The sequence below is a fragment of the Myxocyprinus asiaticus genome, chromosome 38, assembly GCF_019703515.2.
Source record: "Myxocyprinus asiaticus isolate MX2 ecotype Aquarium Trade chromosome 38, UBuf_Myxa_2, whole genome shotgun sequence".
Taxonomy (NCBI): domain Eukaryota; kingdom Metazoa; phylum Chordata; class Actinopteri; order Cypriniformes; family Catostomidae; genus Myxocyprinus; species Myxocyprinus asiaticus.
The window spans coordinates 7,744,504-7,757,976 of record NC_059381.1 but is presented as its reverse complement, the minus strand read 5'-3'; the positions used below and the strand labels follow the sequence as shown (position 1 = coordinate 7,757,976).

Sequence of the window (13,473 nt, the reverse complement as noted above, 5' to 3'; positions counted from 1 at the left end):
AACAAAGCAATGTTTTCAAAGAGCCACAGTGTTTACACTTTTCGAGAGATCAACCCATGAATTGCTTGCTTATAATTGTCTGTATAGTTGTATAGGAGAAAGTAGTTTAACATTAAATAAATTACACACTTTAGCTTTAAAACTAATACAATATTTGGCCCAGTGCATGTTCCATGTTTTAGGCTGGTAAATCACAATACTGCTATTATTTATGAATTTACAAAATTGTCAATTTTCATATTCAGCCTATGCCATGTTAATAATTTTGCATATATTTTGTACAATATATTTTGGTACAGCAAAACCAGCAGAGAATTGCTGCTCTGACACATCATATGGACTATAGAACAGCCCATTTCATTGCTGTTTTATTGATGCAGATCTTGATTGCATAGCATGGCTTTGAGTAGGAGGGAATGGATAACGTGTCTTCTCCACTCTTGTGTTGACTGTTGTCTTTGGAGTTGAGTGTAATCTTTGTGAATCCTCCAGGGCAGTAACTTGTCATTCCGTGAGACGCAGTCCTCCTGCAGTGTTCTCTGTTCACCCTGCATTATTAGCAATATAAATCTACAAGGAGGTGAAAAGCATGACATTTCATCTGCGTGCCTACAAAGCAATTCAGATACAACATCACACAGATTATTAAGCATAAGGTTAAGAATTGTAAATGAAGGCTACTTTTTTGAGGAGCATATCTGGCCTACAGTATCTATCAGCTTTTTAATCTTATGTAAGTCGATTTTTCTGTAAGTCTTATTTTTATAATAAGTTGATGTCTTTTTGAGTTATTGTTCACCATAATAGCATCCTGACCAAAATCAGGGTTCTTGTACGTAACAACTGACCCTTTTTTTTTTTTGTCTTTCTCCTTCAGATCTTCCATATGACGTATGATCTGGCGAGTGCAGTGGTAAGAATCTTTAACCTGATTGGCATGATGTTGTTGCTGTGTCACTGGGACGGCTGTCTTCAGTTCCTGGTGCCCCTCCTGCAAGACTTCCCTCCTGATTGCTGGGTGTCACTAAATGGTATGGTTGTAAGTATTCAAAACTTTTCTTCACTCTTTTTCGGTTTATTTTAAGACAAAATGTTTCCTCAGTCAGTTTTGTTGTCTTGTTTTCCAGAAAAATAAAATTATATATATATATATATTTAGACATCCTTTTAACAAGATAAATTTACTTGAGAAGCAAAATTGCGTACTGCCACATTATTTTTTCTTGTTTAAGCATTATCCTCAGTAATTTCTGTTCGATTTATTGTTAAAACAAGATAAAGCTACAGTATATGCCACTGGTGTAAGAAAAATAAACTTAGGCATTTTCTCTGATAAAGAAATCTTAACGTTGTATGCAGTTTTGCTTCTCAAGTAAATTGGTGACACTTTACAATAAGGTTTCATCTGTTAGCATTAGTTAACAACATTAATCAACATAAACTAACGATGAACAATACTTTTACAGCATTTATTAATCTTGGTTAATGTTCATTTCAACATATAGAAATACATTTTTTAAATCAAATGTTGTGTTTGTTAACATTAGTGAATGCACTATGAACTAACATGAACTAACAATGAACAATTACATTTTTATTAACTAACATTAACAAAGATGAATAAATTCTGTTAAAAATAGATTGTTCATGATAACTAATGCATTAACTAATGTCAATGAATGGAACCTTATTTAAAAAGTGTTACCAGTAAAATGATCTTGTTTTAGGGATAGTTAGATATTTTTACTGGAAAACAAGACACAAATACTGATTAATAAAATTATTTGTGCAGAGTTTCATTTGCCTCCATGTGTCAACATACTGAAAATGGAGGGGCTACTGACCAATTAAATGAATTTAGGCCAAGCTGAATATTGGATCATGGCAAAATTATCATTTGGTTATTGGATAAGAAAATTATTTAGTAGAAACAGTCACTAAATGTTTAAAATTTCTTAATTAGGTAACTTCAAAATGACAGTAAACATATGCTGGGTTCATGCCATGTTGGAATTACTGTAATTAGGAGATGACAACTCTGTTGTTGTGAGCTCTTCACATCCTCAGACTTAGAAATTATTTGTCTCTATGGCAACTCTCATAATGTCAACATGGATCCAAGTGTGGCTTTGGTGGTAATAATTGCAAAATACTTAATCACTACACAAATTCACTTAAATATTTGTATTTTTTTAAAATTATTTATTTATTTATTTATTTTTTACGTGACATCACAGAATTCAAGTGGGAACGTCCTGGTTACTTTCGTAACCTCCGTTCCCTGATGGAGGGAACGAGACGTTGTGTCGATGTAGTGACACTAGGGGTCACCCTTGGGAGCCCTGAACACCTCTGATCTTTGAAAAAAGGCCAGTGGGAATCGGCGAGTGGAATTTGCATGCCACTCCCGTGGACATACGGGTATAAAAGGAGCTGGCTCGCAGGTTTTGTGCTGAGGAGTTGAGACAAGATCCCGGCCATTTCAGCGGGTAGTTCAGTGTTGTGGCAAGAGGTACACAAAGTCTCGTTCCCTCCATCAGGAAATGGAGGTTACGAAAGTAACCAGGATGTCCCCTATCTGTCACTCACTCGATGTTGTGTCAATGTAGTGACACTAGGGGTCCCTATACAAAATGCCACAATGACTGAACTGTGTTACGTGGACTGGCAGTGCGAGACGGGCAGAACGCTGTGTGCCTCGTAGCCAGCGCACCAGGCTGTCATGTAACCTCCTTTGACGCTCTTATGAGCGTCGAACGGTCCCTTCAGGAACAAGTCGACTGCCCAAAAAATAGGGACAGGCTAGCCCAGCCGTGGCCTCTTTTCCTCTTTTTTTCTCCCCAAAAAGAGTGGAATTTATTTACCGACCGGGGGCCATAAGTGTCTACGTCGGGGGGGTGTCACTCCCAACGGGACCACACCCTGCCAAGAGGGGGGGGGGTGGGTGGGGGGGGGGCATTTTAAGTGGAAATACAGTCTTGTCGGAAGTATTTCATGTGGAGAAATCCCATGGTAGGTCCTACCCAAGGGGGGAGGAGCTCTACAAACACGGTGACTGGGGGCAGAGGAACCTCTGTCCAAGGAAGATGCAGTTTACCAACAGGGAAACGATTAAGCGGACGATATATCACATGGGGTCACATATGGGGAACCAGTGCATGTGGAGCACCTACCCCAGTACAGGGCTTAGTTAGCTCATGTACTGGGCCGGCAGCAAGTTTCTCCGCAAACTCGCCTGCCACAGGGCTAAGGAGGAAAGTCATCCAGGGATCACATCTTTGTGAACACGACTGGGAGTCAAAGCGCACGTCTTCACCTCAGAACAGGGGAAAGGCACTATGCGCAAGTGGTATACCCGGCCAGCTGTCCCGGAACTTACCTGCTCGTACCTGACAATACACGGGACGAGACCGGCTCATCCTGGAGATTGAAGAACCTCGCAAAGGTGTTAGGTGTTGCCCAGCCCGCTGCTCTGCAGATGTCTGCTAAAGAGGTGCCACTGGTCAGGGCCCAGGAGGCTGCCACACTCCTAGTAGAATGGGCTCGTAGCCCCACGGGGGCTTCTAAAGCTCTGCGTGCGATCCAAATAGATGCGTAAAGCATGCACCGGACATAGCAACGCCAAGGCTGGGTCTGCCTCCTCCTGGGGCAGTGCTTGCAGGTTCACCACCTGATCCCTAAACGGGGTCGTGGGAACCTTGGGCACATAGCCTGGTCGGGGTCTCAGGATCACGTGAGAGTAGCCCGGACCGAACTCCAGGCACGTTTCGCTGACAGAGAACGCCTGCAGGTCCCCTACCCTCTTGATGGAAGTGAGCGCAGTCAGGAGGGCAGTCTTCAAAGAGAGTGCCTTTAGCTCAACTGACTCCAGGGGCTCCAAGGGAGTTCCCCGTAGACCCCGAAGGACTACCGAGAGGTCCCACGAGGGGATGAGGCGCAGTCTGGGGGGATTCAACCTCCTAGCACCTCTCAGGAACCTGATAATCAAGTCGTGCTTCCCCAAATACTTCTACTGCATTGTGATGTGCCGAAATAGCGGCTACATACACCTTCAAGGTGGAGGGGGACAGTCGTCCCTCCAGCCTCTCCTGCAGGAAGGAAAGCACCGATCTGACTGCACATCTCTGGGGGTCTTCACATCGGAAAGAACACCACTTAGCAAACAGACGCAGGGACAGGGTCTGTGCAAGTAGGCTCACTGGGGGAAATGCATATTTGCATAGTCCCGTGGGCCAGCTGTGTGCCAGCACATCTATACCAAGGGGTACCTCAGTCAGGGCGTACCATAGCGGGCAGTGGGAGGATTCCCGGGAAGAAAACAGGTCTACCTGCACTTGACCGAATTGACTCCAAATCAGCTGGACCACCTGGGGGTGAAGTCTCCACTCTCCCCTGAGCTTAACCTGTCGTGACCGCACGTCCGCTGCAGTGTTGAGGTTGCCCGGGATGTGAATGGGTTGCAGCGACTTGAGGCGCTGACTCCAGAGGAGGAGACGGCGGGCGAGTTGTGACATGCAACGCGAGCGTAGGCCGCCTTGGCGGTTGATGTACGCTACCATTGCCATGTTGTCCGTCCAGACCAACACATGCTTGCCCTGGATCAACGGCCGGAGCCTCCGCAGGGCGAGCAGTACTGCCAACAACTCGAGGCAGTTGATGTGCCAACGTAGTTGCAGGCCAGTCCAAGATCCGGTGGATGCGTGCCCGTTGCATACGGCGCCCCAGCCCATCTTGGAAGCGTCCGTCGTAACCACGACGCACCTGGAGACCTGCTCTAGGTGAACCCCTGTCCGTAGAAATGCTAGGTCGGTCCAAGGGCTGAAGAAGAGGCGACAGATCGGCATGACGACCACGCGATGTGTCCCGCGGCACCATGCCCATCTCGGGACTCGAGTCTGAAGCCCGTGCTGAAGCTGTCTCATATGCATCAACCTGAGCGGTTTGGCCACCGCTGAGGATGCCATATGCCCCAGGAGCCTCTGAAAAAGTTTCAGTGGGACCGCTGTTTTCCATCTGAACGCCTTCAGACAGTTCAGCACCAACTGTGCACGCTCGTTCGTGAGGCGCGCCGTCATCGAGACTGAGTCCAACTCCAAACCGAGAAAAGAGATGCTCTGAACCGGGGAGAGCTTGCTCTTTTCCCAGTTGACCCGAAGCCCCAGCGGCTGAGGTGCATGAGCACCAGGTCCCTGTGCACACACAACATAGTTGAGGATGCATACGCCCAATTCCCTTAGCGGGGCAAGGGCTGCCTCTGCGAACTTCGTGACATGAAGACGTGAGGGAACAAGGACAGGCCGAAGGGGAGGACCTTGAACTTGTATGCCCGGCCCTCGAAAGCAAACCGCAGGAAGGGTCTGGGTCGAGGTAAAATCGAAACGTGGAAGTACGCGTTCTTCAGGTCTACCGCCGTGAACCAATCTTGATGCCGGACGCTCGCTAGTGTTGTGGCTTCTGCCACCTCTGTGAAACATCACTCTTGAAGTCTTGGGGTTTTGATGCCAGAAGATAGACTTTATTATCAGAGATAAAAAAGCCGAGTTGCTCCCAGCACAACTGACTTTCTGTATTCAAACATGCCTATATACACATATTCACCTAGGGCGTGACCAATACACCCCATACATTTTGTTCTGTGTCTTCAGTCTGTTAGAGAACATGAAACTATTTGAGAGGCCCCTCTCCATCTGGAACCTCTTTACGGGACGTTATCCTATATTTTCTCTTGTGTCAAAACATGAGACTCAAGTTTACCATATTTGAGTACCATATGTGATCAAAAATTCCATTTTGAGGGGCCTCCTTCCCACAGGCCTCTACACACACACACACAGTAAAATCCATGCTTGACAATCAGAAATAATTGTAGAATAAAATGGCTATATATACATTGATTATGCTTGATGAATTTATATTTAACTTGATAAAAATATTCCACACTAGAATGCCATTGAACCTGGGTGGGCGCCTGGCGAACTGAATCGCGTAGCCGAGTCGGACGGTCCTGATCAACCACTGTGACGGGTTGGGGAGCACGAGCCATGCCCCCAAGCTCCGAGCGAGGGGGACCAAGGGGACAATCGTGTCGGATGTACTGGCAGGTGGGGCCTCGCGACGAGGCGGAGCCTGAGGCACCACGTCGAGGGGGCTGGAGCCCCGACTTCATAGCCGTGCTGAGTCTGGGAACATCGGGCAAGCATGGCTGCCAGCTGCACATCAGGCTGCGACTGGCGACCACACCCGAAGGTGGGAGCCCAGTCGAGTCCTCAGCGTCAGACTGGACAGCCCACTCTCCGATGCTGCAATCAAGAGCTCATCCACTTCGCGAGCGCCGAAATGAGATCGTGAACTCGCCCTGAGACGAGCCGGCGGTCTCATCCCAGCGGGGCAAACGAGCGTACTGGGGAATGGTAGGTCCATGGGGAGTTACCCAGCGGAGTGGCTCCCATTGGGGTCCCCAAATCACCCCCAGTGCTAACTGACGCAGCCTCAAACCCGTAGGTAGGACTGAGGCTGGGAGCTGCTGGGGTGGTCTTTCCCTCTAACTAAGAAAAAACCGCGACCGCAATGATCTTTTTTTCAAAGATCAGAGGTGTTCGGGGCTCCCAGGGGCGACCCCTAGTGTCACTACATCGACACAACGTCGAGTGAGTGACAGATAGGGAACCGCTTTTATAAAGTTTTGTTTTCAATGTGTGTGTGTTCAACAATGACAGAAACAATTTTAACTAGTTGTAAACCCATAATCAAGGTCATTCTGACATGATGTGAACACACCATAAATTAGATCTGTTTTTAGTGCAAGACACCTGAGCACTGCCATGCTGAGATCATATTACTCACTTTATCTAAAAAAAAAACCCCTGTAATTTCACTTGCGTAATAAATTAATCACAAATTAGTAGTTCATGGCCACCTGGCTAACACTGCTTTAAGAACACAGATTTTTACCCCTGCAAATTATGTGTTCACATTGAAAGTGTGTGCGGATATCAGAGGACCGCCTCTAATGGGCATGTGCAAATCTTGTTGCATTTTCGCCTTAGCTTGGCATCACATTAGATAACAGTCTTAGGGGGTGGGGGGGTGGAGGGGTGGCTGGGGGGGTTATACGGCTGTTTGCAGTTACGCAACCATATACCCTAAAGTGCTAAAGGGCCCAATCTAACTTTAAGGTGCTCTGTGAGAGACTGAGGCCACCGGGCTCTGCAGGGCCTTACTGGGAATCATTGGTATTCATGTCTTGTTGAAATGTTGTGAAACCTCTGGTTATGTTGAACGTGGCATTTCCAGCAAATTAATAATTCTCGGTGATGAGCACAGATGCTCTCAGTTGTGTCTATTTTATTTTAAAAAGCATTTAATGTCAACAAACTGCCTGCCTTTTTCTACTCACAGGAAATAGTTTGGAAAGTATGCAGAAGAAAACAATGCACCTTGCATTGCAAAATCTTTAATTTAATAGTTTACTCAAAAATTACAATTCTTTCATTATTTGTCACCCTCATGTTTTTTAAACCCGCATGACATTCTCCCTTCTGTGGAACACAAAAGGTGATTTTTTTTTAGAATATCTTACAATGAATATGAATTTAGACTGGTGATGTCGAGCTTAGAAATGAAAAAAAAAAAAATGTTTAATAGTTTTTATAGTTCAACTTTTTTATTTGTTATTCACTGATAATCTTTCCCTCCATCAAAGCTCTAAATCTGAGTACAAAAGTCACATGGGCTACAAAAATAGCACTTTTGTTTTCATGTACCAAATGTCAATGACTCCATATTTGATTTGAGAGCTACAGTGAAGGGGAGAATTTTCAGAGAATAACAGCTTTTATTTCTTACGTTTTAGTCTGTTTGTAACACAAAGCTATTACATGGACTTCTTTTATGGTGCTTTTTTGTCATTTTTTTATCTTGGCAGCACCAGTCCACATTCACTTTTAGGCAGGATTTCACTTTCAGGAAGGATTCTATATTCTTCAAAAATTATCTCTTTTTATGGAATGACATGAGGGTGAGTAAATGATAAAATAATTTACATTTGTAGGGATGCAGTATTATTTAAATGCTAACAGGAAGTGGCAACATTGTGCTCCAAAAATGTACCTTTGTATGTACCTTTTGTTTTTGTTTTTATTCGCATCTCTTTCTCTCTCTCTTGTCTTTGCTCTCTGAGCTGAGGAAGAGGTCAAAAGCCTCACGTTTCAATGCAGTTGGATGTGATAGGATGTTGAAATTGCCCCTTGTGGCCCTGATTTATAATACTGGCCCTGGGATTTTTTTAAAAATTATTATTATTATTTTTTTTGTAAACATAGGATGAGAAACGATTGCAGTGTGTGCACACACACAAGCTCTGTTTCAAAAATTAAGGTTACTCACGTATCCCCAGTTCTCTGATAACAGGAGTGAAGTATCTCACTATGGGAATTCGCCTCAGGTGTATCCGATACTGGAAGCAATGACACCACATCTGTCAGCTGACAGACCAATCACAGCAGTGATAAGGGAGCCCCACCTCCCAATATAAGACACTGCCACAGGTCTCTTCATCATTCTCTGCATATCTACAAAATAGCACACTTGTGCTCCACTGTGTTATTGTTGATTTGTGTGTGTGTACATATATATATATTTTTTAACACATCGGCAGATTGACCCACACCAAGGACTGAATGAGCCAATGATGACTCTGTAACATCCAGTCTGTAAAATCGGACAGTAGTGTGAGGGCGACCCACAATTTGCAGCCGCACAAATGTCCTAGACTGAAATGCCCTTAAACAGCGCCAACGAGGTAGCCATGCCTCTGGTAGAATGAGCTCTCAATCCCTCTGGAGGTCACTACCCAATTAGACAGGCACTGTCATGATATGGGTCTGCCCTTATGAGAATCAGCCCAAGAAACAAACAGCTGATTACTCTACCTCAATGCCTTAGTTCTCTCCATAAAAAACTGGACAAAGACAATTAAGTCGCTCGTCCACCGACGAGGAAAACAGCAATGCCGAGCGCCCCTTATAAACCTGAAAACAAGCAGGTGTTGCCCTATTGTACTCGAGTCAATTCCCACATGACTGGCCGATAGGGCAGTGAGATAAACCTTGACGGTAGAAAAGGCCCTGCCTTTATCCAGAAGTTTCTGAAGAAAATGGAACAGTTTGTCTGTGTGCACACCATTGCTCAAACACACTCCATTTCTGATCATACGCTGAGCACGTTGAGGCAGCCCTCGTGCTCTGAATCATTTCAATCATCTTCTGAGGTAAACCCGTGACACTCAAATTTAGCCTCTCACGGGCCAGGTCCGAAGAGCTACTCGGTCCGGGTCGAGGTGAAATATTTCCCCCCGTGTTTGTGACAGCAAGTCCCTGCGCAGCTGGCCGTACAAGAGTTGTATTATTTCTGCCAGCCACAGTTTCCCCAGCCAGTACAGGGCGATTAGTATGACTAAGTGACCGTATTCTATTACTCTTCTCAGTGGGGGAAATACATAAAGTAGCGCATATGGCCACGGATGCACTAGAGCAGGGATGTCAGTCTCATTTTGGGTCGCGGGCCTGAATGGACCAAGCGACATTGCTTGGGGGCTGAAGATTATATTTATAAATTATTTATAAATATAATCTTCAGCCCCCAAGCAATGTCGCTTGGTCCATTCAGGCCCGCGACCCAAAATGCAAACTGTAATACTACTGTATTTTCAGATGACTGAAACAGCAGAAACAGTGAGCACTCTGCATGTGTGAGACCTCCACCTCTTCTGGAGATGACGAAATACCTTGAGTAAAAACCCTGACGGCTGTCCTCTGCCGGCACCGCCCTTATAGCTCGTCTGTAAATTGGCTATTTCTTGTTGAAGAGAGGTGGTTTTACAGCGAATTGCAGGCGATAACCCCATTATATTGTAGATAAAACCCAGGGTTGGACTGCTCATGCACGGCAACTTTTTGGGTGAGCAGAGAGGGAACCCAGAACATGATGGCTGCAGTGTTCGAGCAGTGACTTTTAGGGGAAGGCAAATTTCAAATGCCTCCTCATCTTTCTTCCCTGAATTGCACTGCTGCCACATTGTAGAAACCCTAGCCCTGAAAAGGGCTTTCGGTTCCACTGTGGCATTCAGGAAGTCCGTCTTCTCTCTCTCAGACAAACCTGACAAACCCAGCCAAAAAGCCCGTTCGCCCACGATGGCGAGACACATGCTGTGGCAATGATGCAGATCTCCTCCCACAACGTCCTAGCATCAATTTGCCACACCATCTAATCCATCAGCTCAGCCTGATATGCTGTGAGGAGTGAGGTGGCATTAAGAGCCCTTATGGCTAAGGCTGAAGATCAGTAGATCTTCTGATAAATGGAGGCCGACAATCTCTTCATCCATCCCGGCAATGAAGGGGGAGCGGAAGAAAGGGCTGCCAGATGATCGGGGTGGAGGTGTGTCGCCACCGATGCCTCATCCCTAGATCATCCATCCCATGCACATCCAGCCTAGAGAAACCTTTAACAGGCACTCTGTGAGAAAACGGCTTGTCCCAAAAACATTGCATCACCGTGACACACGCTGGGACAGCAAGAACAGCATGCTGGGACAGCAGGAATTGTTTTACCGTGGCAGCACGATATGGCAGCCGTTTAACGTCATACAGGTCTCTCTCTGCACCCTGGCCTGCCTGCTGTGATGGCCAGTCGATGGAGGGATCTTTCCCCTTCACTCTGCTGCTTGGTGAGCTCGCAGTCACAATTACAGAAACCTGAGCTCAAGAACACAGAGCAAGTTCACCACGATGTGCCACTCGATTCCTTGCAAGTCCTGCTGAGGATAGCTTCCAATAATCTTCACGGGGAAGAGAATGAGAATGAAGAAGAGACCTGTGGTGGTGTCTTATATAGAGAGGTGGGGCTCCTTTATCACTGCTGTGATTGGTCTGTCAGCTGACAGATGTGGTGTCAGTGCTTCCAGTGTCGGATACACCTGAGGCGATTTCCAATAGTGAGATACCGAACAAATGCTAAAAAGAGAACCTTGTGAGCTACTTATGTAGACTGCATTTTAAGACATCTGTTTAATGCAATTCTAATTTTACTTATAAACTTATATTTCATTCAATACTAAAAAGTATCAATAGTTCAGTCTAATTAGAAATATAATATTTTGCCTAATATTTTTATGTACTATGAACTGTTTAGCTTAGCAACATGAGATGGGTCACTGGTATACTGTACTTATGACTGGGAGAAATCATAACACTAAATATTTTGACTATAGGAATGAAAGTCCCACCTAACAGTTAAAAGAGCCAATTGCCTTTTGATAGAGGTGTTGCATTTCAGTTTTCTCGAGAACGTGCATGCGCATAAAGGCTGGAATACACTACACAAATTAAAAAATCTAAACAGATTTCAAAATAGCACTTTGAAAATCACTACAGACAAAAACTGGGCATCACACTCCAAATGACTAGGGATCACACACTACCAGACTTTCAAGTCGATCCGTTCCGGTCACAAACTTACACAGAAAAACATGCCCTTCCATTCTAGGAGACATACAACAGATGTAAACAAACATGGATACGGGAGCTGCTGTTGTTGTTGTTGCTGCTACTCTCTGTCCCGAGACACAAAAGACACAAGCCAAATGCATTTCGGTGCGGTCCTGGGTGGAAAGACACGGCCAATATGGCATCTAGGGACTACAGTGCAATGCATGGAGCATCAGACAATATTAGTTCCCTATCTGTCACTCACTCGACATTGTGTCGATGTAGTGACACTAGGGGTCACTCTTGGGAGCCCGAGACACCTCTGGTCTTTGATAAAAGGCCAATGAAAATTGGCGAGTGGTATTTGCATGCCACTCCCCCGGACATACAGTATAAAAGGAGCTGGTATGCAACCACTCATTCAGATTTTCTCTTCGGAGCCGAACGGTCATGCTTATCGAACCGAATACTATTGTTCATTCACCTCTGATGGATCTGACGGCGCATTTCAGCGGCTTCTCCCTCCTCTGCACTGGTGCACTGCAGAGAACGCCCCTGGACACTTTGGCAGAAAAACAAGAGAGTATATTTTCTGAAAGAGCTTTTCCTCCTCTAAAAGAGTATATATTTCTCTAAAAGAGCGGCACACATGGAACGTCTTTTTAAAGATGCCTTTCCGATTGTGTGTTATTCCTGGTTGCGGTCGTTATCTCTCAACTTCGGATGGTCTTGATCACTGTCTTTCGTGTCTGGGTGCGACCCACACGGAAGCAGCGTTTGTGGATGGTTCATGTTCTCACTGCAACGTTGCGGTCACGGTTTGCTTTCGTAAGAAAGCAAGCCACCCCAGCAGCTCCCCGCCTCGGTCCTTCTACCTACGGGTATGAGGCCAGCGTGGCTTGCACTGGGGGCGATGGGATCGCCTCCGCCGGGTATCCCCCTGCAGACCTCCCATTCCCCAGCATGCTCGTCTGCCCCAATCGGGCTTCTGGATGAGTTCGCCGGCTCGTCTCATGGCGAGTCTGGCTTCTTGTTCGGAGCCCGCAAAGATGATGAGCTCTTGAGCGCAGCATCGGAGAGCGGGCTTGTCCAGTTGGATGCAGAAGCCTCAGCTGGGCTTCCCCCTTCGGAGACGATTGCCCAGTCACAGGCCAATGCCCAAATGACGGACACGCTTTCCCGGGTGGCCGCGAGCGCTGGGTTAGAGTGGAACCCTCCTCTCTCCCCTGAACCCTCGTGGCTTGATGATTGGTTCCTGGGCTCGCAGCGCCGCTCAAAGCAGCCATGCCCCGCTCCAGTGCCATTCTTCCCGGAAGTGCACGAGGAGCTGATGAAGTCGTGGGAGGCACCTTTTACTGCCCGGCCCCGATTCCGCAGTTCCCCCGCTCTCACTACCCTCGATGGCAGGGCAGCCAGGGGCTATACGGCGATTCCCCCAGTGGATAAGTCACTCACGGTGCACCTATGCCCGCAGAGCGCCGCCACCTGACACGGACGCCCTAAGCTCCCGTCCAAGCCCTGTAGGCTCACATCGTCCCTGACGGCTAAAGCCTACAGTGCTGCTGGACAAGCCGCCTCTGCCCTGCACGCCATGGCTCTCCTGCAGGTCCACCAAGCCAAGGCGTTGAAAAAACTGCACGAGGGTAGTTCCGCCCCAGATTTGATGCAGGAACTGCACTCGGCGACCGACCTCGCTCTCCGAGCGACAAAGGTCACGGCGCGGTCTCACAGGCGGACAATGGCCACACTAGTGGTCCAGGAGCGCCACCTTTGGCTCAACCTGGTCGAGATGGGCGAGGCCGACACGGTTCCTTGCTGCCCCCATTTCCCAGGTGGGCCTATTTGGCAACACCGTCGAGGACTTTGCCCAGCAGTTCTCGGCGGTGAAGCAGCAGATGGAGGCAATCCAGCACATCCCACCCCTTTGGCCCGGCCCTGGCGTGGAGCCCACCGCAGGAAGCAGACGCCACCTGTCTCACAGCTGGCG

The 13,473-nt window shown here is 47.0% G+C and overlaps 1 protein-coding gene across 2 annotated transcripts in view; it reads left to right on the top strand.

Moving 5' to 3' along the window:
- Positions 1 to 13,473, top strand: part of LOC127428448 (potassium/sodium hyperpolarization-activated cyclic nucleotide-gated channel 1) — a 152,634-nt gene that overhangs the window by 74,966 nt on the left and 64,195 nt on the right. For both annotated transcript variants that reach the window (XM_051676832.1, XM_051676833.1), the window contains exon 3: positions 878 to 1,039. In XM_051676832.1, coding sequence (XP_051532792.1) covers positions 878 to 1,039 — 162 coding nt within the window. The remainder of the gene's footprint in view (positions 1 to 877; positions 1,040 to 13,473) is intronic.